At 32.8% G+C, this 24,506-nt stretch overlaps 3 protein-coding genes across 3 annotated transcripts in view; 1 reads left to right on the top strand and 2 right to left on the bottom strand.

The window, feature by feature from the left end:
- LOC115883018 (sodium-coupled monocarboxylate transporter 1-like) overlaps nucleotides 1-24,506 on the top strand; it is a 107,379-nt gene that overhangs the window by 36,815 nt on the left and 46,058 nt on the right. The gene's annotated exons all lie outside the window — the stretch shown is intronic.
- LOC115883017 (U2 snRNP-associated SURP motif-containing protein-like) overlaps nucleotides 1-24,506 on the bottom strand; it is a 75,756-nt gene that overhangs the window by 35,540 nt on the left and 15,710 nt on the right. Inside the window, exons 2-7 of the mRNA XM_030901289.1 lie at nucleotides 22,589-22,990; nucleotides 17,653-17,821; nucleotides 15,553-15,810; nucleotides 3,499-3,700; nucleotides 3,204-3,266; nucleotides 2,961-3,067 (exon numbers count right to left, since the gene is read on the bottom strand). Of these exons, the coding sequence (XP_030757149.1) occupies nucleotides 2,961-3,067; nucleotides 3,204-3,266; nucleotides 3,499-3,700; nucleotides 15,553-15,810; nucleotides 17,653-17,821; nucleotides 22,589-22,951 (1,162 nt within the window). The 5' untranslated portion in view covers nucleotides 22,952-22,990. The remainder of the gene's footprint in view (nucleotides 1-2,960; nucleotides 3,068-3,203; nucleotides 3,267-3,498; nucleotides 3,701-15,552; nucleotides 15,811-17,652; nucleotides 17,822-22,588; nucleotides 22,991-24,506) is intronic.
- LOC115883019 (glutamic acid-rich protein-like) lies at nucleotides 18,432-19,914 on the bottom strand. Its single transcript, XM_030901293.1, has 2 exons — nucleotides 19,802-19,914; nucleotides 18,432-19,268 (listed from the first exon to the last, which is right to left on the bottom strand). Exon 2 carries the CDS (start codon nucleotides 19,188-19,190, stop codon nucleotides 18,495-18,497), a length of 696 nt encoding a protein of 231 aa, XP_030757153.1. The 5' UTR covers nucleotides 19,191-19,268; nucleotides 19,802-19,914; the 3' UTR covers nucleotides 18,432-18,494.

Here is a 24,506-nt window from a genome sequence, read left to right as displayed (position 1 = left end):
GAGCAGCACATACACTAAGAAAGTCAATATTAAGATCACCACACAAAATTAATTTGCTTTTCAAGGGCAGGGACTCAAGCAAGCTTAGTAGATTATGACAGAATAATTGCACGTCAGAGTCAGGTGTTCTATAAATACAAATAATGTAAAGGTCATAAGCATTATGGTGGACAATGGAAAATTCGAATACTTTTTCAGATAACAAATCATTGTACCTAGTTACCTCGGAAAAGTCGTTGTTTAAAGACATTATCATAGTACCTCCATGAGAAAAATTTGTTCTATCAAATCTGGCTACTGTGGTATAATTTTTAATAAACACAGGCTCATCAAAATTCAACCAGTGCTCAGTTATGGCAATGATATCTGGAAATTCAAGTTCTTCTAGTAAAAGATATAATTCATCTGTTTTATGTCTTAAGGACTGAATATTAATAAGGAATAGACCAAGCTTGCTATCGCTTAATTCTTCAGAGGGTGCTTGATCCTCTGTTCGCGTCAATTCAACTAAAAATTTTTACTCTTATTTGGGGAACCACTGGAATAATATTTGCCATGACTTTCCCTAATTTTTTGAAGTCGTAGAAGGCTCTCCGCAGAAAAGAATGACCTGAAAGCTGAAAGATCTGCATCAACTTCAGTTGAACCAATACCATAGGCGTTGTGGAAGCGGTAGTACAACTTACGCAAGGACTCCAGGTCACTAGGTAGCCCTTCTGATGCAAGCATCAATTTGATGCTGGTACTAGTGTGTCCTTCAAAACACACACTGGATGGTTGGTCGTGAAGATAGGCAAGGAATAGCCTAAGAGATTTCAAAATGGAGGGGTCCCTCAACCTGGCCAACACGTAACGTCCATTTACCGCATCTGAGTCCTGAGACAGCCGTACTATAGGTGGGGTCATCGGGTCCATAACTGCCAAACCATCTCTCTTCGCACTTCCCTGCACAATAATTTCTGGATTTTCCATCGCCAGGGACTTGCAAGCAGCTATAGCCTCCCTGTCAGACCCAATCTTAATAGTTCTTACCTCCCTTGGCATAGTTGCCAGTGGTGGGTCAAGTAGGTGAGGTAGCTTGCGGTTCTCAATGATGTTTATTTTGAGATTTTGAGCAGGTTCAACCGAAGAAGTAAACGAAGCTTGGCTTAAGGATGTTGAGGTTGAATCTATTATGGTTCCCGGCGGCCACATATTTATGTCCTTAAGCTGCACCAAGTGACACCTCTTTTGCACTCCAATTTTGAAATCGGAATGGGAACTGTCCTTATTTTTCAGCATTGGAAAGCATCTGATGAAGTCGGTGGTTCCTAGTTTTTCTTTAACATAGTGCGCAAGTTGATTCGCTGTGTAAGGAGGTGGAATTCTGGACACCACCACATAATTCCAGTCTTCTCTTATGGCGGCCTTAGGAGGTTGCGATGACACTATTTTGGGTGAACTATTTTTTTGGCGAATCTATAAAAGCTAAAGTACTATCTAAAGTACTATTTTGGTGATCTATAGGGCCCGTCTGCGTTGAAATGGATTTTTTCCGCTGCATATTATGATCTGTACAGGTCTTATCCCTTGTAACAAGCTTTTCCAATGTGAGCGACATTTGTTTAACGCTCTGCCTAAGGTCAGAAAGAGGTGGACCAATTGCATGGGCCTCCTCGAACATCTGACCTATCCATATTAGATTTTTTTAGGCGGTATGGTTAACAATGAACAACAAAGAACAACAATAACAACAAAGAACTTGAATGAATGAATTTCCACAGAACGGTTGACTACGGCCGGTCGATTTTAATAAACTCCCGTACCGCCTCTTCGAGTGCCTCTCTTAATTCATAAGTTCTTTTGTAACCCTTATTGTTATACCGCCTAAAAAAATCTAAAATGGATAGGTCAGGTGATCGAGGAGGCCCATGCAATTGGTCCACCTCTTCCTATCCTTGAGTTTGCATAATTATGATATAAATAATTTTTAACGCTTCTTTCATTATTATAGAGGGAGTGTCATAAAGAAAATGATGTTGGAACCATTGTATTGAAGCGCAAGTATCTAAATTTAACTTTTCTAAAAAAACGTAAGTAACGTTCACCGGTCAACGTATCCTCGAAAATGTATGGAAAAGTTGAACCAATAATCCTACACGCTTTTCTTCATTTGAAAAAATCATATTTACAAGTTTTGTTTATTTTAATTTATAAAGTTTGGATGTGACAGTATCACATTTCTGAGAACAACGACGATTGAACTTGTTTCCATGACTAACTAAGTGAAATTGTTTAAAATTTAAAAGAATTGGCTATAACTCAGTAATTTTTCGAATGAAACATATTATAGCCTATATCGCTAAAAAGCTTAAAAAATGGCGTTTTTTTATGAAGTAATGGCCAACCATGGTTTTCATTTAAAAAAACATATGTTTGTGTCATACCTATGTCAAAAATGACAGGCTTTAGAAAAAAACGGAGGGCACAATCTCATTAAGAATGTCATTATCTACAACTTTTATCTGAAAACTTTTTGTCTAAAATAGATTATAAAGGAATTAGGGTGAATTTTTAAAATAGCCGAAATTTGTCTTTATCAAAATATCTAGTAAACCATGAACTTTTTCAAAAATCTGAAAGGGGCATGTTATGACCCCACAAAACTGCAGTTCTTTCCCAATTTAACCGACTCTCCAGTGGTTTCCGAGATACCCATAGAGAACATCACCCTACAGGAAACTCACCCTATATATTTATGAATAGGGAAATACACTTTTAACAGGGACCCAATCAAAGAGTTGCCGCAAATATGTTTAATTTGACAGTACATTCCAGAAAAAAAATTAATTTAAAGATTGCCAAGGGTTACAAAATAGAGTTTTCAGAGTAATATATTTCAAGATTTACTTGGTTAAAACTTAAAAATAATTTTATCTTAAACAAACATATTTGAAACAATTATGAAACCTTAATAATACCTGTAAGTTTCGAACCATCAATTTTAAATTTTACCAAGTGCTCTGGCATGCCATCTGAATAATTTACTAACCGTGGTGGTAACCATATCGAGCCTCCTTCAAACATTCTGAAATTAAAATAAAAACAGCAACTGTGGTATAGTTATATCGACAGCAACAAGTCAATGTTTTAAGAATAATACAAACAACGAAATCTGAAATAAATATACGATTATATTTAAGACGTCGGAGAATAGGAATTACCTAAAAGGCTTTAAGCTCCAATGTTTTGTAGGTTCTCCTTGCAACACTGAGAAAAGTCTCCACCTAAAACGAACAACACAATTGCCTATAATAAATCGTCCATATTTATTCTGTCTGTATAGAATGTCAGTTAATAGGAAAAATTTATATTTTCACTATTTTTGCAATTCTCATATATCTTTCTGAGATCTTCCTCATAGTATTTGTTGACTAATAGATAATGTGGATTGCTAATTTTCAAACTGTATCCTGTACGAACGACCATAGAGTTTCATGGATATATTAGAATACTAGCCTATAGTACACATGGGTTGGGGACTTATTGTCAAATAAGAAGTTAAATTCGGGATTGTCCATTTCTCGATTCATAATTACTGCTTCAAACAAGGGACCTTCTTTTACGACGAATTCGACCATTCGGTTGGCAAGTGCCACAATTTTTCTATTCAAAGGAATTGTTACTTTCACCACCGAATCATATAAAATCTCATCTATATCTGAAATATAAAATTATACAGGATCATCCAGCCTCCGAAAAAACTCAATACCAGGTTTTTGGTTTGAGATTTTCACTGTAATAATGCACCTAAAAATGGATTTTTATGCGTCTGATATTCGAGGATACGGTGATACGAAATTAATTTTATTGGGTAAATTCAAAAATTTTTACTGTTTACAAAAATCCATAATTTTTAAACTGATTGCATTTTTATGCCTCCGTTTAACAGATAATATAAATTATTATGAGTGGTCAAAAATAAACTACTAAAACCAATTATCGCATATTATAAACAAAAAATTGTGTTAGGCCAGTAAGCCAGGTTTATAGGGTCCGAATTCTGAACATCTGCACCGATTGACGTGAAATTTTAACAGTTAATAGAGATATATGTAAGAAACAAAACTTACATAGTAGCGATGTGTGGTTTCACCCTGGGGGTAAATGCCACCAATTCCTGGGGGTGGAAAATAAATCACCCATTTTAATAACAAAAATCAACAAAAGGATGAATTCTAAGCAAAAAATTTCTTATAACATTTTTTCAGAAAATTAATATTTTCCTAGTTATTTAGGATTGAAAATGTTGATTTTTAATCTAAAACCTGCATATTTTTCTGCCATTTTTATAAATAACCATTGGCGTAACTACAGGGGTGCCCGGGGGTGCCGACCCCCCTCCAGATACTGCTGGGCACCCCCCAGAGAAATCCTGAATTATGACTCTTGGCTACGTATTAATTTTTATTTGCTTGTGATGCAATAAAAATGACGTTTTCTAGTTTTGTTTAGTTAATATTATTTTGCTGTGTTCAAAAAATGTATCAATTTTTATTTTTTTAGAAAATTTGTAGGTATTTAAGTAATCTACGGAAACACGGTTTGATAACCAAGCCTATGAAATTTATTGATAGAGAAATTCATGTAAACGTTTTATTCAAAAAATGTGTTTTTTAAAATTATTTTTCATTTTTAAAAAAATAAAAGCCATAGGCCCACCCTGGGCTCAACCTCAGGCCCTCCCCAGGCCCACCCCCGGATAAATTGCTAGTTACGCTAATTTAAATAACTCGAAAACCTTGCGTTTTATCACAAAACTCATATAAAGCAAAAATAAAGCATTTGGAATAACTAAACGACTCATTTTTGTTCATTACCGTAGACCGTAGGTGTAATAATAGCCGAGTTATCACTCTGTAAATGTGACTTTTTATTTTTCGAAAACTAAATTGCAACATTTTACCGTAAAATAATAGACAAAGAACACATTTTTTGGAAATAATGAATATGCCTGTTTTTAAAGTGCGTGAAAAGACCTTTTAAATGCTTTTTTAAAAAAGTTTGTAGCTCAAAAACTCGCAGAGTTATGATAAAAATAAAATACTCACCTCATTTTTTCGGAAAAAAATTAACAACAAAATCTATGACTAAGATCATAAAAATAAAAACTAAGTTTAAAGGGTAATACGTATAAAATTGGCTATATTTAGGTACTAACAATGGGCTCTGCAAATTCGAGCGGTTTAGAGAGCATAAATTTGGAGAAAAAGTTGAAAATAAAGAAAAAAAATTTAAAAAATTTTTTTGACATATCTCAAAAAGTAAGCAAGATACGGAAAAATGCAATAGAGAAAATTGAAGGTTTTTTGCAATGTTTTTTCTCTCCTTCAATTTTCTGTAGATTTCTTTATTTCGTACATATTAGTTTTTTTTAGTTTGATTTGCGTGTAAGGACCACGTTCTTTGAGCCCTTAAAACCCAAAAATCTCGTAAAAATTAAGAGTTCAAGACTGTTCAACTATAGAGGTTAATTTGTAGCTCGTGAAATTTCTTACAAATTGATAGTTTTTATTTTGATGATTTTAGTCATAGATTTTGTTATTTATTTTTTTTGCGAAAAAATGAGGCAAATATTTTATTTTTATCATAGCGCCGCGTGATTTTGAGCTACGAAAATACGAAAATACCTTTCAAAAAAGCATTTAAAAGGTCTTTTCAAGCATTTTAAAAACGGTCATACTCATTTTCACCTAGAAATATATTCTTTTGACATTATTTTACGGTAAAAAGGTCGCAATTTAGTTTTCGAAAAATAAAATAAATCACCTTTACAAAGTGATAACTCGGCTTTTATTACACCTACGGTAATCAATAAAAAATGAATCAATTTATTATTCCAAAAGCTTCATTTTTGCTTTATATTAGTTTTGCGATAAAACACAAGATTTTCGAGTTATTTATAAAAAATGGCAGAAACATATGCAGTTTTTAGATGAAAAAACAACATTTTCTATCCTAAATAACTCGGAAATGTTAATTTTCTGAAAAAATGTTATATAATTATATCCCTTTATTGATTTTTGCAATTAAAATGGGTGATTTGTTTTTCACCCCCGTGAAGGGTTGACACTCAGAAGGGTTGGATGAAAGCACACTTCGTTACTATGTAAGTTTTGTTTCTTACATAATATATCTCTAATTCACTGTTCAAATTTCACGTCAATCGGTGTGGGTGTCAAGTATTCGGAGGTAATACCATAGTAGAAGGAAAAGAGTAGTTGCACTCTCCCAAATATTTTCTGCCAGTTTTTACAATCCGTCGAATATCGGCAGATTGCAGAGCGTTTCAGTTGAGTTTCGTCCGTCGACCTGCGAGGTTCGAGCGTTACGTCCCAGCACAGAGACGGATTGACAAGAAATGAGTGCTTTACTGTGTGCTGCAATAATTCAAAAAATTGTGCTTTGAGTTTTTTTTTGAGAATCATTTGTGATCATGTTTGTGTTCAGGTTAATTTTCTCATGACTACTTAATAATTTGATATTATTTTTATTTAAACCTCAATTTCTTATTGAATTTACTTTTGCAACCTAACCATCTCTTGCTTGCTTTTTTACGAACTGCACTCATAGAACAAAAATTTGCTAGCATCGAAAGTACCGAAAAAAAAACTGGAAATTCCGATCCCTTAGAGACATGTTACCGAAATTACCGGTTCCGAAACACTATAACGTACCATAATCGTGAATCGCCCTATACAGGGTGAGTCTTAAATAAGTACAAATATTTTTAGGGGTAGTATATTTTGGCTCCAGAAATATGATAACACAGGCCGACATGATTTTTGTAACACGAGTCAGTTGCAGAATTTCTTCATAAAAATATGCTTCTAATAACAGAAAAAATACTCCTGAAGCTCCTACACGTACCACTTTTCAGTTGCCTAGTTACGCCTCTTTTTTGCAGGTAGTCAATTTTATAGATGTCTAGGTAGATTCGTTTACATACAGGTAAATTTTATGATGGGATGATTGAAAGGGACGCATTTTGTGCACTATAATATATTGTGAAAAACATAAGAGAGTTCAGTTTTCAGTTGATTTTCGACGTGAGTTGTTCTATGCGTGTAGATAAATAGTACGAAAATGTCAAGTCAAACGCGCCGCAGTTGTAAAGTGTCTCCTGATCGATTTTGTTACATTTGTGGAGAATTTATGGTGCAATCACAAGCCAGACCATTTTCTGAAAATGTGAAGAAAGCCTACTTCAAGTATTTTGGAGTTTTGGTTGGAGATCAAGACAAGCAGTGGGCTCCTCATGTGTGCTGCGTTACTTGTAGCGTGTCGCTTGTGCAGTGGATGAAAGGGAAGAGGAAAAAAATGCCATTTGCGGTTCCAATGGTATGGCGAGAACCAACTAACCATTTTGACGATTGCTATTTTTGCCTGACGAAAACTGAAGGTTTTTCCAAAAAACAAAAGCACAAGATCGAGTATCCCAATTTGCCGTCTGCCATACGACCTGTTCTTCATGGTGCAGATCTCCCAGTGCCGATCGCGCCCTTAGACTGGCAAGGTATTGTTTTGGAAGATAAGGAAGATATTGAATCAAACAGCTCTGGAGACCAGTGTACTGATCCTACCTTTACCCCAGAGGGCGGTTCCGACAAGCCACATTTGATTGTTCAAAGCGAGTTGAATGACTTAGTGCGTGACTTGGGGTTATCAAAGCAGCAGTCAGAACTTCTTGGATCCCGGCTTAAGGAATGGAATCTGTTAGCCAATGAAACAAAAATCACCACTTTTAGAAAAAGAAATGCTCCGTTCTCTGCATTCTACAGTATGGAGGATTCGTTGTGTGCATGTACTGATATCGATGGCTTAATGCAGGAACTTTCTATAGAACATTCTCCCTGTGAGTGGCGCTTATTCATAGATTCGTCGAAATATAGCCTAAAAGCTGTGTTATTGCATAACGGAAATTTAAAACCCTCTATACCAGTTGCCCATTCAGTGACAATGAAGGAAACTTATGAAAATATGCGCATGCTTTTAGATAGAATCAACTACAACAGGTATAAATGGCAGATATGTGGGGACTTGAAAGTTATAGGAATTTTAGTGGGACTTCAGGGAGGATTTACAAAATATTGCTGTTTTCTTTGTTTGTGGGACAGTCGTGCAGTAAATCATCATTATGTACAGAAAATTTGGCCAGAAAGAAGTGAATTTCAACCGGGTTCCCAAAATGTCAAGTATATCCCTCTTGTAGACCCCAAAGACGTCCTCCTGCCTCCTCTTCATATCAAACTTGGCCTCATGAAAAACTTCGTGAAAGCTATGAATAAAGAAGGTGATGGATTTAAATACCTAAGGCAAGTCTTTCCCCAGTTGAGTGATGCCAAATTGAAAGAGGGTATTTTTATTGGACCACAAATCAGGAAATTGTTGGACGACACAAATTTCACAGACACGCTTACCAGGCAGGAACTCAGAGCATGGACCTCATTTGTTAGTGTAGTGAGGGGATTTTTGGGAAACAATAAGGATGCGAACTACGAACAATTGGTTAATGAGCTTTTAGATGCTTATAAATCGCTTGGTGCCCGAATGTCTTTAAAAATTCACTTTCTCCATTCTCATTTGTCATTTTTCCCTGAAAATATGGGTGCTGTCAGTGATGAGCAAGGTGAGAGATTCCATCAAGACATAAGGACAATGGAAATTCGTTATCAAGGACGATGGGATCCAGCCATGATGGGTGATTACTGTTGGTTTTTGAAGAGAGAAGACGCGGTCCCTCATAAAAGGAAAAAGTAAAAGTTTTTGTTTATGTTTTGATCTCGTTTCGATTGTTTTTGTACTTTTTAGGTATAAGTAATGTTTGAGGAGTGTAAACTATAAAATATAATCGGTATATAGGCTTAAGAAGTCTTAAATCATGTTTTGAATAGCTATCTTAATATATTGAATATTGTAATATTGAATGATGTTTTATTAATGTAACAAAAAAACCTTACGTGTTACGACTTTTTTTTGCCACTTTCGTGATTAGATAGGTTCATTCTACCACAATATCCTATTGAGCTTTGTGTTACATCGAAAAAATTTTTTTTTGTCGGCCTGTGTAATTTTTCTGCGCAATTTTTTTTGAAAAAAAATCTGTTTTTTTTTTAGTTTTTACGTAGTTAAAAATCATAATTTCTTGATAATATGGTAACTATGGTTTAGAACCGGAAATTCCCGGTTCTTTTGAGATATCAAAAAACCGGGACTCGAAATTATTAATTCCCGGTTCTTTCGGTACCTTCGGGACTCTTCTTTGATCTTTTGAAATTTCTGTAATGTTTATTGGCAATTATTGAAGTTATAATTATATAACCATATTATTAATATAAATATTTTATTTTATTATTTAGTACAATGTGTTGTTCAATGTATTAGTTATCCAATGAAAATCACCTAACCAATATATTACTACAAAACAAACACATTAATGTTAAAATTAAACTTGTTTTAAATTAAAACAAGTTGTAGAAAATCTTTAAAATAGATAATAATATAAAAATATGTCATTATATATTTTTTCCGCATTTCTTCCCATCAGAAGATTTTCAGATACAGAAGAATTATTGTCACTTACACGAAATGTGAAAATATTCTGTTTTCAAGCAAATTTTTACTCGATGATCAATTTTTTTTATTTTATTTTATTGTGAACTCATATTTTCCTAAATACATCTCTGTGCATCTCTGGCGAGTGCCAAGACTTTGCTTTGCCTAGTTATAGACCACGACTATACAACTACGGCAGTTGTCACGGGACGCGAGAACAAGGTCATATAAAGTGGCAGAAAAAGAACAAAGGATTTGACAAGGAGTAGAGCTACTAGTTTCCTTATACTATGGTAATACCCTGTTTTTGTTTTTATCCTCGCTTACTGGCCTATGTGTACTATGTGCGCATATTTGAAGTGAAACTTCTTACTAACAGCTATTAAATTGAAGAAGTTGAAGGACATGTCTGAAAAAGTTTAGTTTGAAATGTTGAACAAGTGATAAATTAAAAATTAATAAATCATTCTATTCACTTTCACAAAATTTGTATTAAAATCATCTGTCCGTCTGCCCATCTGAGGACTCCAATCGGGTACTTCTATCCACGTGTCGAGTTTGGTTTCAATCGACACATAATTAAGTAAAATCCTGATGATTTGAAAAACTATTTTTTATGTATAACAAGTAGTTTTTTACGTCTAGTTTTCTACGTTTTTTACGTAGCTGTGGCTCGCTAGCTCGTGTGTCACGGCCTGGAATTTTCACTCCCAGTGCGCGTAAAGAAGTTTCACTTCAAAAATATATATTGATTTGAAAAACAAGACACCCTGAATTATCTGAATTACGTTTTTAAATGTCTGGTTACTATAAAGGGAAATTCGAAACAATGCAAAAGTGAAAACAATACATTCTTATGGAGCCGATCGACCGACTATTTGATTGCATACGAACGGGGCTCCATAAAGGGCCGGCTACACGTACAATCTTTACCACGAGCTTACCTGCGCAAACCTGTTTGTATCGGGAACTCGCTGTGTGTAGACGGTAAAACGGGAGCACGCACAAACTAACAAGCGCGGCCTGCGTAAACGTTGCGCTGCTAAAGATTTTAGTTTGCGCAAACCAGTTTGTGCGGTGATATCATACGTGTAGACGGTATCAGCGAGTTCAAGGTACAGTTTTGTGACTTTTGTGGGTTTTGTGTTATTAATTATTTTACTCTTAGAAAATGTCTGATATTCGTACTTATTCCAATAAGGAGTTTGTGACGAGTTTTATTGAAATATATTGATCGTTGCCATGTCTATGGAAGATAAAATTGAAAGATTATTCCGATAGAAACAGAAAAAATGATGTGTACAAGAAAATGGTTTTCTATTTAAGTCAGTTTTTACTCCACTTCGATCTATACCGTTTATTTTGCTGTTTGTTCTTTAACAATAAGCAATAAAAAACAATAATTCGTCACTTGACATTTCCACGAACGGAACCACAAATTCAGAATAAAAATAATGATGAATGTACGCTCTTACTTGCATCGTGTGGACACCGCACAGTGTTCCTTCTAGTTTGCGCAAACTATACCGTGCAGGCAAGTCGCTATCGTGTAGCCGCCGCTTAAGAATATATTGGTTAGTAATTTGCAACTAAATAATCGGCCGACTATATAAAATTTGCCTGTCAGCGCATAGCCTAAGGCTACGCAATGGCATCAAATAGTCATCCAATCATCGATTCCATAAACAGTGGCAGATACAGAGGGGGGGCATGGGACCCAGGCCTCCCCTAAAATCGATAAATTGGGTCGAATATTAGGCTTTTGGATTAAAAATGGCGCCGTAAAAATCATATTCTACATTAATTTTTATTTGGATCCCCCCTAAAATAAATTCCTGTATCCGCCCCTGTCCATAAGAATGTATTATTTTTACGTTTCCAGCTAAATAGTCGGTCGACAAAAAATTGGATTTCAGCGCGTAGCCTAATTATCACAAAAAACTCGCAAGAGTAAAAGAGAAGAACGCATGATTCATTTAGAAATATGTAATAACTTTTTTTCAAATATGCGATAATTATTATGAGTAGTGTATTGTGTATTTTGCTAGTTTGGGTCCTATAAGAATGTTCTGAAATATTTATTGGACATCCTTAAGAAATTAAATTATTTTTCCGTGCCAATGAGCATCATTTCGTTTAATAAATTATAATAAGCTCTTTGGTATTTACGATGTCTTTAATTATCTCGTATACACCTGAGTTTTCTTTTTGCGGGTGGCATAATAATGCAATAAATTAAATAATTACGAAATTTTCTAACCAATCAAAGTTTTTGTATTTAACCAATAAAATTAATATCGTATCGTTGGATATCGGACGCATGAAATCGGCCATAACCAGAGATGGGCCAAAGACCGGGTATATTAAAATTTAGGTAAATACCCTATGTTTTGCATTCGGTATATATGCAATGGGTAAATAAAGGGTACATTAAATTTGGGTAAATACTATATATAATACCCGGTATAATATACAGGGTCCGTCAATAGTGCATCGGGAATCTGTAGCTCCTAGAATAAAAAACTTTGGAATTTTATTTAAGTGCACACCTGGAGTATGTACGAGGATTATTTCAGAAAAATATTTTAACTTCTATAGGGTGGCTCAAAAAAGTGAGTGGATCAGGATTTTTTTTAATTGAACACCCTGTATATTATTGCATTTTTGGCATCCTTTCGAGGAAGTTTTTTGAGCCACCCTATAGAAGTAAAAATATTTTCCTGAAATTCATCGTAGTACATACTTTCGGTTTCTCTCTTCACTTAAACAAAATTCCCAAGTTTTTTTATTCTAGGAGCTACAGATGCCCGACGCACTATTGCCGAACCCTGAACCCTGTATACCCAAGTATGTTTATTTTGTTAGTTTAACTGCACATTTAAACAACAATTTGTTGTTATCTTACTTATCTTATCGCACAAAGAAATGCACAATAGCATAATAGTCTTAATTGTATCGAAAATGCAGCACAAGGCAGACAGTTCAATTTTTAGTTAGTTGAATAATCGCATTTTACAAGGGGGATCCCCGACTAAATATTCTCTCGATGGGTACCTAAATACTCTACACCTTACACCTTCTAGATATATACCAGGTGTATACCCAAATTTCTTTATTATACCCATTGGATATTTACCCACCGCCCATCACTAGCCACTGGCCTTAACACGTGTAATAACAGCGCATATTTTAAAAGTACTTTTGTTAATGTCCAGGGTGGGTCAAATTCGACGCTTTTAAATGGAAACACCCTTTTCTATAGGAGATAGACGAAAACTAATATCGGTGTCTGGAGCTCAATTTTCATCAAAAACATGATGCTGAAAACCGCACATCAATATCTGTTACCGTTTCGGAGTTACGGGGTGTTTTTCAAAACTGTGCATTTTTAACAAATCGCTGTAACTTTTTTGCTATGGAAAATTTTGTATTTCTATGAAAACATTTTCAAAGCACCTTTTACGTAGAATTTAATGGTTTAAGTATATTTTTTTAAAATTAATAATTTAAGAGTTATCAACAGAAAAATTGATTTTTATTTGGGACACCCTCCATATTTTTAATTAACTGAAAAGAATTTAAAATTACCTTCCAAAAATATAGCACACTTGATATTTTGTTATAATCCTCTTCGAAATACAGAATTTTTAAAAGTTCGCCACTTTTAACTAGTAGGCTTTGGACCCCTTATTGATGATATACCTCTAATGGAACTCGAAAACATATTTTTCCAGCAAGACGACGCACCGGCTCTGAACGCTGAAGTTATTAGCAAATTTTTGCAGCCAATTTCAAGAATATTTGAATAACTAACCAAGATCTCAGCCGTTGGCCGTCGAGGCCGCCTGACTTAGTGCCCATGGATCTAATCCTATTGATATATTTGCGAAAGAATAAAGGTTCCTTATTCTTCCGTATAGTCTAGACAAGAATTAGAAATACTTAGCAGTTATGAGAGGGTATCTTTCACCCCCACTGAGTTAATGAATTTCGCGAGAAATGTTCAAAAACTGCCCCGTCTGTCCATAACAGAAGACGGTCGATATGTTGAACACCTATAGCAAAATCTCATGTCTTGGTTTGCTATTTATTTTTAATGTTATTAGATATAGTTTAAATGTGTTGATGTTGGTTAAATATGTTTTAAATTGTTACAAAATTCTGCATCTCTCATAGCAAATATTATTTTCGTTTTAATTGATGCTCACAGCTAGAATTTTTTTGCATTACAGCCGGTGCCGTTCAAAGCCTACCTATTTAAAGCGGGCGAATTTTTATATACTCTATATCTCGAAGAGGAATCGAGCAAAATATTAAGTATGTTATATTTTTGGAAAGGTAATTTTAAATTCTTTTCAATAAATTAAAAATATACAGGGTGTCCCATATAAAAAATCAAATTTCTTGTTGATAATTCTTAAAATATTAATTTTAGAAAAATTATACTTAAACCATTAAATTCTACGTAAAAAGGTGCTTTGGAAATGTTTTCATAAAAATACAAAATTTTCCATAGCAAAAGAGTTTCAGCGATTTGTTAAAAATGCATATTTTTGAAAAACACCCCGTAACTCCGAAACGGTAACAGATATCGATATGCGGTTTTCACCATCATGTTTTTGACAAAAATTGAGCTCCAGACACCGATATTAGTTTTAGTCCATCTCCTATAGAAAAGGGTGTTTCCATTTAAAAGCGTCGAATTTGACCCACCCTGTACAGCATGATTCAAAAATATTTTTAAACTAAAGTTCTGTATTTTCAAATGGAATGTGGGGTCTTTTTTGGCTCAGTGGATTTGTCATGCTTAAAAATAGTTATTTTTCAAAAAGAAATCGGGATTTCGCGAATGCGAATAGTGGTTAGAAAAATATGATATTTATGAAATATTATAGATGTTATATATAAAAATAAAAAACTTTTAAATATTAATTGTTTTCGAAGAAAGTTTTATTGTGGAATATCTTATTATTTAAATTTTGTATATTTTATCGAACGTTTATATTAAAAAATCAAAATATTCACATACGTTCTTTGAATGTAGTGCAAATATAAAGCCACTGAACTAAAAAAATATATATGAATCTATCAATTTTAAAATATACAAATTGAGTTTAAAAATATCTTTGAATCAATGTGTATAATGACAAAATTTTGTAAAATGTGCGCTATTATTGCCCGCATACTATATATAAAAATGTTTGGAATAAAAGTCTCAAAATAGTTGTCTAAGATAGGTTTTTTTCAGAACACTGGGTTACCCTGTATATAAATTAAAAAATTATACTATACTATCGAAAGAAAACAGGGTAGAATTAACATTCTATTGATGCTCATTCACTAATCGTTTCTGTAGTAATTTCAGTTGGCCGTCGGCACGTGTTCTTTTTGCTTAAAACCAAAAAAAGAAAAAAAATTCCCCGTAGTTTTTCGTCAAAAAATGAACTATTTCATTGAATCTATTTCTTGGGGCGCCGGAAAAATTCAATTTTTAACAACCACCCTATCACAGGGGGCACAGATCTCTATGTTTTTAATGGCATAAAAGTAACATTTTATTCAATCTCTATAATTATCAAACAATTAGTATTTTTTGAATGTTTATAATATTTCAAGACGCGTGTTTCTACACTTAAAATTATAAATAAAATTCCATATTCAATGAGTCGACGACAATTTCGAAAGCCGACATCCAAAAATGACAGAAAATATAATTTACCAGTGAATTAAAACGACAGGCCTAACTGGATACAGACTTTAACTCATTAATTACAATACGGAATTAAATTACACAAATCAATCCTTTCGTGCTCAAAAATCTTCTTTAAAAGTGAGATTAGAGAAACATTATAATACTGACATATAAACTGTATTATGAATATTAGCTTAGTAAAAATATATTTGTAAAAACAACATGTTTTTTGTTTATGCTAGTCAGTATTTTATTAGTCGACTTACTTTCATCCAAATCTTTGATAGTTTCATTGCTATTTGATTGTGCGTTAAATGGTAATCCAGTATACGGAGGTGGCAGGTATAGTCTAAGTAATTCTTGAGGTATATAAATAGGATGACTGGGTAGTTCCACTGATTTACCCCAACCCACACGCATATCAGTCCTAGGCCGCATATGCCTTAGAGCCCTCTCAGCGTCTACACGGCTCATATAAGCCACAAAGCCGTAATTAGTATTTGCATGTTTAAACTTGTCGTCTCCTGCAATATAAAAAGTAGTACATATATCTGTAAGCAATGTTTGAATGTAATATCGATTTAAATTTCGAGCAAAACATATGAGAGGCATGATAGACAGATCAAGAATGGAACAAATGCCAGTTCAATTCAGCAAATCAAGAGGATTATAAAATTTTAGTTCAGGTTTTTCTAATTACCGATTCTGACCGATCCTAGATGTTACAGCCCATGCGCAGATGGAACAATAGCTGCATATTTCCTTGTGCGCAAAAGTATCACAGTTCTAGGACAGTTCATAATCGGTAATAAGAAAAACCCCACAGTAAGCTAAATATTAAAACGCCTGTGAAGGAAGGTATCTTGATTAGTTTCCGATGTATGAAAAAAAAAGATAATGCGTTTATTTTAAATGACAATATCTTCAGAAATATTGTATCTATTGCAAAGTAAGTTGCATGCGCAGATGGAACAATTGCTGCATATTTCCTTCTGCGCAAAAGTATCACAGTTCTAGGACAGTTCAGAATCGGTAATAAGAAAAGCCCCAAAGTAGGCTAAATATTAAAATGCCTGTGAAGGAAGGTACCTTGATTAGTTTCCGATGTATGAAAAAAAAAAGATAACGCGTTTATTTTAAATGACAATATCTTCAGAAATATTGTATCTATTGCAAAGTAAGTTGCATGCGTAGATGGAAAAATTGCTGCATATTTCCTTCTGCGCAAACGTATCACAGTTCTACGACGCGCGACGGTTCAGAATCGGTAAAAAAAACCAAAGTAAGCTAAATATTGAAACACCTGTGAAGGAAATCACGGTATCTTGTTTAGTTTCCGATGTATGAAAAAAAGATAATGCGTTTATTTTAAATGAAAATATCTTCAGAAAAAGTATATTTATTACAACGGAAGTTGGTACATGCGCAGATGAAAAAATTGTTGCATATTTCCTTCTGCGCAAACGTATCACAGTTCTACGACGTTCAGAATCGGTAATAATTAAAACCCGAAGTAAGTTCAGTATTAAAACGCCTGTGGAAGAAAGATATGTTGATTAGTTTCCGATGTATGAAAAAAAATATAATGCATTTATTTTAAATGGCAATATCATCAGAAATATTGCATCTATTGCAACGTAAGAAAAATACACAATACACATATGAAAAAATTGCTGCATATTTCATTCTACGCAAACAAAAAAAATAAGATAATGCGTTTATTTTAAATGACAATACCTTTAGAGATATTATATCTATAGTACAACTTAAGTTGGTGCTTGCGCAGATGGAAAAATTGCTACATATTTCCTTCTGCGAAAACGTATCACAGTTCTACGACGCGCAACGGTTCAGAATCGGTAATAAAAAACCCAGAGTAAGCTAAATATTGAAACGCCTGTGAAGGAAATCACGGTATCTTGTTTAGTTTCCGATGTATAAAAAAAGAAGATATTGCTTTTATTTTAAATGAAAATATCTGCAGAAATATTGTATCTACTGCAACGTAAGTTGGTGCATGCATAGATGGAAAATTTGTTGCATATTTCCTTCTGCGCAAACGTATCTCAGTTTGGACGGTTCAGAATAGGTAATAAGAAAAACCCGAAGAAAACTAAATATTAAAACGCCTGTGTTATTTATTCCTTTAACTACGTGGAAAAACTATGTAATATCATTTTGTAAATAAGAAATTAATTTAGTAAATGAAAAAAAAGTTTCCTAAGTAAAAATATAACAATTACAAAAGGTTAAATTAAATATAGAAAAACTCTGTAATATTTATTTTTAAATAAGAAATAAATTTAGCAAATGAAAAAAAGTTTACTAAGTAAAAATCAAACAGAATAATTAAATACACAAATTACCTCTCGGCCACATAATTTTGACACTTGCCAGTGGTCCAAATAAACCGAATTCTTCCATTAAAACAGCTTCTGTAATTGAAGTGTTGAGATTGGCCACAAATAGATTAGTTGAATTAGGGTCTCCTCCATCAAAATAGCTAATGGCTGGAGGTGCCGATATAATTTGTTCCTAATAATCAAAAACAAGCAAATTACTTTCATTATAGGGTACAAATCAATAAGTGCGAAAAAAATTCAGTTAGGGTCAATCGACCAGTGAATGAACAGTTAACCGAAGTATTAACTTTAAATAAATCACGATTTTTTATTTTATATAATATGTGGTAAAACTGGTACAAAGGCAACTATCTATAATTTAAAAATTAAGAAAATATTACCTAGACACAAAAATAATACGGTTTCACAAATTTCAATTTTCGGCGAATAAGCGAAATATCTAGTAAATGAACGATAGAAGTCAGTGAATAAACACATAAAGACCAATTAATGAACGTTGTATTTATTAAATTAAGCTTTACAAAAATTCAAGTTTAAATAAACACATAAGCTTTTAATAAACATAATCAGGTAAGAGTATAATATAAAAAACATTATGCTGCATTTACATATTAATAACAAAAGTCCCTTCAGCGCTATGAGGTATTGGAACAGCAATTTTTTTCACAATTTTATCCGAGTAATACCAAATTTGATCAGGTGGTGACGGCCACTTCCAAGTGTTCTTTTTTGTACTATGGATGTTTTTATATCTACCTCTGTCAGTGTATATATTTTGTTTATAATTTTGAGTGTTGTACGTGTTTTTCTATATTCTTTTGTGTATATTTGTATACATATTACTTTTATTGTACCATGTGTTTGCCATACGATAAATAAATAAATGTACTATGGAGAGCACTTACTTTATATTCATTATTTTTAACAGCCTTTATTAGGCCAGGATAATGTGAATCCCCATAGTTTACCAGAACATAATCACCTTTAACAAAAGGAACGCTTAAGTCAAAATTTGATGTTGATTTTTCTAAACTTATTGATGACAATTTAGGGGAAAATTTATTCTTAGTTCCTTCTTCGTCCGATTCTTCGATTTTTTGAGCATTATTACGCTTCGTCATTTCTGACCATTTTTCTTGTTTTTCGTATGTTTTCTTTTTTTGTCCTTGTAGTTTCAATTCAAATAGTGACAGATTTTCATCCGTACTTGAGGAATCATCTCTGTTAAACCGTTTTGTATACTGTTGCTCGATTTTCTGATCTTTATCACGCTTCCGCTTTTCTGACTTTTTCTCTTGTTTTTTGCATGTTTTTCTTTCTTGTCCTTGTTTTAGTTTCAATTCAAAAAGTGACAGGTTTTCACTCAAGTCTCTGTTAGGTCTCTTTATTTCATACTGTCGCCTGATCTTATTTTTTCGTTCTTGTTGTTCCATTCGCTTTCTTTCTCTATCGAGTTTTCTTTTTTTAATGTCTTCCTCTTTTTGACGCTTTATTTTATGTTGTTCTTGATGAAATTCTACCCATTTTGTTGAAGTTATCATGCTGCCTGATTCTACTGCTCTGATACCCAGTGACAACTACTCTTTGGAATATTTGAATCTAGTGTATTTCCGCTCCATCTGTACCAACAAAAAATATTTATTTTTAGTAACCGCCGAATACTTTTAATAAAACTATAATACTAAAAATTAAACCTCCAAAACAAAAACTACTGCCCATCCTAATAATAAGAGACAGAAATCATTTGCAAATAGGTCTTATGCCTAATCTAGTAAATGAACAGGAACAATATCCAGTAAGTAAACGATTCAAAATCCTGTTCATTTACTGGCTGGCATTTATTTTTATTACATTTAAGGTATTTTAATGGATTTACATATGTAAACAAAGCTTAAGGGTCATTTTAAAGCAATTTCAGATAATCGAATAAAATACCAGTAAATGAACAGCCGTTCATTCACTGGAATTTGAACTTTTTTCCCGCCAGTTATTAAACACATTAAATAAAATATAACCTAAAAGATAATAGATCTTTTACTTATGGATTAATAACGATGAATTGTTGAAATATATATTCTCGCACACTGCCAAGCTTTTATATTTTATGAACAATTAAATACCCTCATTAATAATAGGATATGCATCTACTTACCCTAAAGAAAATGGCGCTTAAAAGACTAACAACGTCAGACTACAACTTTGAACAGCGATTTGCACGTGTCGTTTATTAACTGGTTGTATTTTAGCAAGTTAGTCGTAAACTGCGCAGTGTAAATTAGATTAAAAAAGGACAACAAATAGAGTTTAATGGCACCTTATTAGAGCAAGATAAAGTTATTTTGTTCATTAACTGGGTCACATTCATTCACTGGTTGGTTTACCTTAATTCCAAAATCACTAATAATAACTTATTTCAAAAACGGTTAGCACAAAACATTTTAAATTTGCTGTGTGGATGACACTAATCAAATCGAGTGTATAGGTAGAATTTGTATTTGGGTATGCCATATACAAGGTGTTCAAATAGCTACTCTACTTGCAATACTGCACATTTCTTTATTCTACGATTAATTTTAATATATTTGTTAATCTGTAACAGTCAGTTTAAAAACGTGTTTGTTTCTATGTATAATTTTTTTCGACGTTCTTTATGATTATTTAATTGCTAAACAACTTCATAGCTAAACAGTATCACATAAAACTATTTTTAAGTCTGTAATAAATTTTAAGAAAAAAAACTTTTAAAAACAAGCTTTTATTTAAATACACTAAGAAGAAAAAATAAACTTTTTCTTTAAAACTTTTATTATGAACATATAACGTCATTACAAAATGTTATATTATATAAAAGCTTGTCGCGAGATTTGAATGTACAGTTGTATTCATAAAAATTTGGTACGACAACTTTATCTTGTAATGCCTGGTCTAGTGGTCTATCATATAATAAAATTAATTATCATTTTTTATAAGATGAGTATTTTTTAGCTATGTACACTGACAAGCATTAACAACTCAGACAATTTGTGGATGTAAATGTACCAAAATTGTGTTAGTTTTAATGCATTTAAAATATGGTATGTCAAAATAGTGTACTTACCCGTATGTATTTATTTAGTTTAAAAAGTTTTACAATTAAAATCAAATAGATCCAGTAATTTAATTTACTTCTGTATCGATGTAGAGAAATTTTGCGGCAAGCTTTTATATAATATTTAAAATTTTGTAATGACGTTATAAAGTTCATACTAAAAGTTTTAAAGAAAAAGTGTATTTTTTTCTTTTTAGTGTATTTAAATAAAAACTTGTTTTTAAAAAAGTTTTTTTTCTTAAAATTTATTTTTTACTTTTTAGTTATGCTGTTTTTTTTCTTAAAAAACTTCCTATGGGCATCGTAATAATATGTATATCGATTTTCATTAAAAAATGAGAACTTAAAAAAAACGACAGCTGTCAAATTTCAGGCAGTTCAAATGTGAGACAAATAAAATAAAAACGGATTATGGGGTAGGGGGCATCCAATATATCGATTTGTGTGCTTGGAAATGTTCTATCCTTTTTTATTTATCTTCCTATAATTAGTGTTAATTTTTGAAAAGTTTTATGTTAATTTTTAGTAAATGACGTCTAGAGATTAACTTCGCCAAAATTGTCATCGATTGTCATTCTTTAAATAAGGTGGGTGGACCATGGAAGGCCACCGTAACGAATAAACAGTTTTTATTAGTTCATTTACTGGATAAATGAAAAAAACAAATTATTAATTAACACTTCATTTTATTGTGTAACATTTACATTACCTACTTTTTTTTATACTAGCTGTAATCAAGAAAGAAAAGAATAATAATTTTAAAACTTCTAAGAGAGAAAAAAATTATAATTTTGCTTTGGTTTCATTTAAAATATCGGTAGTGTTCCTATAAAAGCCGGTGGTTCCTCATAAGGCCAATCAAAAATGTGACGGTTGGCCTTGCTAGGGTACATGGGTCTTACTAGGAACTTTTACAAATCATGAAAATGAATGATACTTAATTTTTAGTTACAAGTACGTACCGGGAAAGTTGAATAATATTTAAATATCATTTTTTTCAATATTTTATGTTTATAATATTATTATTTATAAGGGTTAAGCTTGATTTTCATGCATCCATTACAACGTACAACGATACGTTGATACGATATTAATTTCATTGGTTGTATTTAAAGACTTCGATTGGTTAACCGTTTCTAACCAACCGAAGTCTTTAAATTCAACCAATAAAATTAATATCGTATCATCGTATCGTCGGACAACGGATGCATGAAAATCAAGCTTTATTCAACTTTTTAGATAAAAAACATTTTGGCCTTACAAAGAACAAACCCATAAGTATGCCATTATATAGATATTTTTTATAACTTCATTCTAAAACCCATTAGCAACTTATTTGTTATGGATATAATACTCATTATTCATTATTACAATTTTTAAATGATTTCCATTAATATATTCTTAATTATACGACTGTGTTCAAGGTTGATTTGAGTTTTTTAATAAAGATTATAGTATGTAAAGCATTTAATTTTTCGTTCAAACGAAAGAGCTTTTTATGTAGTTTTAATAAAATATATCTTGATTCTTACAACTCTAGTTTTAAGTTGAACGACTGATATATAATATTGGCCTTAATTATTGGAGCCATATTCCTTGCAAGGCCATTTGGAAGAGCTTAATAAAGGTTAAGTTTAATAAATAGTGATTACATCTAGAATAAAAAAAGTAATGTATATGTCACACAATAAAACAAAGTGTTAATTAATAATTTGTTTATTTCATTTATCCAGTAAATGAACTAATAAAAACTGTTTATTCATTACGGCCACTGTAATATTCCATGGTCCACCCACCTTAGTCTTTAGCGCCGTTTTTTTAGATCATACGGTAGTAATTTCATTAATTTACCTTTATTCGATCGCGCTCATCTTTTTCCGAATGCCGTTGCTTCAGCTCCTCTTTCAACGTTTCTAAATTCGACTTGGTTTTGTCGTATTTCTTGTTTTTATCAATTTTAGTGTCTTTAACAAGTCTAGCGCATTCGAGTACATTTTGCATAAGTAGTGGATTCTTTAGAATAGGTTTCGGCTGATAAATTTGTCCTTCTACGGTGTTCTCCGGATTATTATCGGTGAACAATACGCCAGTTTTGATAAATGTCTTGCTAGTCGCAGGTACATCTTGAAATGTGTTTATAAATTCTTGGAAAACGTGAGCTGTAGCTTCTTGGTCTTCACGTGCCTTCCGTTCCAAGTACTCGCGTCTGTTCATTCTTTTTTGCCAATTAGTGTAGATATGTAACAATAATGCCTTTGCAGAAAAAACAAAAGATTTATTAATTTTAAAATCACTTTCGTAAGGCAATAGCATGTCCGCTACATGACTGCTACATTTCTTGGTCATGGTCAAAACATGGTCAAAATGTATGCATCTATATCAGAGATATAGACATAGGAGAATGAGCTTCGACGAGTGCGCATCCAAAAATCTTGTTATGCCTAGATGGGCGCCATGTTAAGCTACATTCGAAATCAATTCGCTGGCCGAGTGGCACTTCGACGTTAAAGTCGGCACGAAATTAACCATTCACAACAAATTTCAATTCGAATTTTGCGCATGCGTGTTTAAACGTTCTCCTGACATTTTTTAGGCTAGTTGTTGGTTTTGATTTTGGAAGAATCAAAATCCGAGACAGTTGTTAATTAAGTTTTCCAAGTTTTTATGTTTAGAAAAATGCAAACAAAAACGTCATTTATTGATGATTTTTTTCTAAAATGTGTCTCAAGCACCCAAAACTTTTTCTCGCCATTAATATGGGTCGGCCACCCCATTTTTTGGGTTTTGGTAAACCCCTTGGTTTTCGGTCAAGCTAATTATTGAGCTGCAACAATAATTGTCGTTTTTTTAACAGCAAAGCCACAAGTCCTAATAAAATAAGAATAGCGTCCTTCACTCATTTTTATTTTAATAATTATTTACTTTTCACAGGAAAATGGCTTGTAACAACGACACAAACAAAATAATTATTAAAATTTAAATGTCAAATTTGTCATAATTGTCAAACGAAAATTCCGTGCTGAAGTGGAAGTTTGCAGCTAGCAAGCTTTCAATCCAACTTCAACTTGCACTCTGGCGTCGAATTTTGTTGTGAATGAGTACACTGAAGTACATAAGATAAGCTTGCGTGCCAAAGTACGACTCGGCCAGCGAATTGATTTAGAATTTAGCTTTAGTGTTTAGGCTTAAAATCCCTCAAGTGCAAACTTCCACTTCAGCACGGAATTTTCGTTTGACAATTATGACAATTTTGACATTTAAATTTTAATAATTATTTTGTTTGTGTTGTTATTACAAGCCATTTTCCTGTGAAAAGTAAATATTTATTATTAAAAGAAAAATGAGTGAAGTGGACGCTATTCCTGTTTTATTAGGACTTGTGGCTTTGCTGTTAAAAAAACGGCAATTATTGTTGCAGCTCAATAATTCGCTTGATCGTAAACCAAGGGGTTTACCAAAATCCAAAAAATGGGGCGTCCGACCCATATTAATAACGAGAAAAAGTTTTGGGTGCTACGAAAATCTTTTGAGACACATTGCAGACACATTGTAGAAAAAAATCATCACTAAATGACGTTCTTGTTTCCATTTTTCTAAACATAAAAACTTGGAAAACTTAATTAAGAACTGTTCCGGATTTTGCCTCTTCCATATGCTTTTCCAAAATGAAAACAAACAACTAACCTAAAAAAATGCCAGGAGACGTTTAAACACGCGTGCGCAAAATTCGACTTGAAATTTGTTGTGAATGGTTAATTTCGTGCCGACT

Source organism: Sitophilus oryzae, unplaced genomic scaffold (genome assembly GCF_002938485.1).
Source record: "Sitophilus oryzae breed Bouriz unplaced genomic scaffold, Soryzae_2.0 scaffold_1801_pilon_pilon, whole genome shotgun sequence".
NCBI lineage: Eukaryota > Metazoa > Arthropoda > Insecta > Coleoptera > Curculionidae > Sitophilus > Sitophilus oryzae.
This window is presented reverse-complemented; position numbering and strand designations above follow the sequence as displayed.

Bases quoted from the DNA above. Each gene is read 5' to 3' on its own strand.
- LOC115883019 (XM_030901293.1), bottom strand. From the start codon at position 19,190: ATGATAACTTCAACAAAATGGGTAGAATTTCATCAAGAACAACATAAA.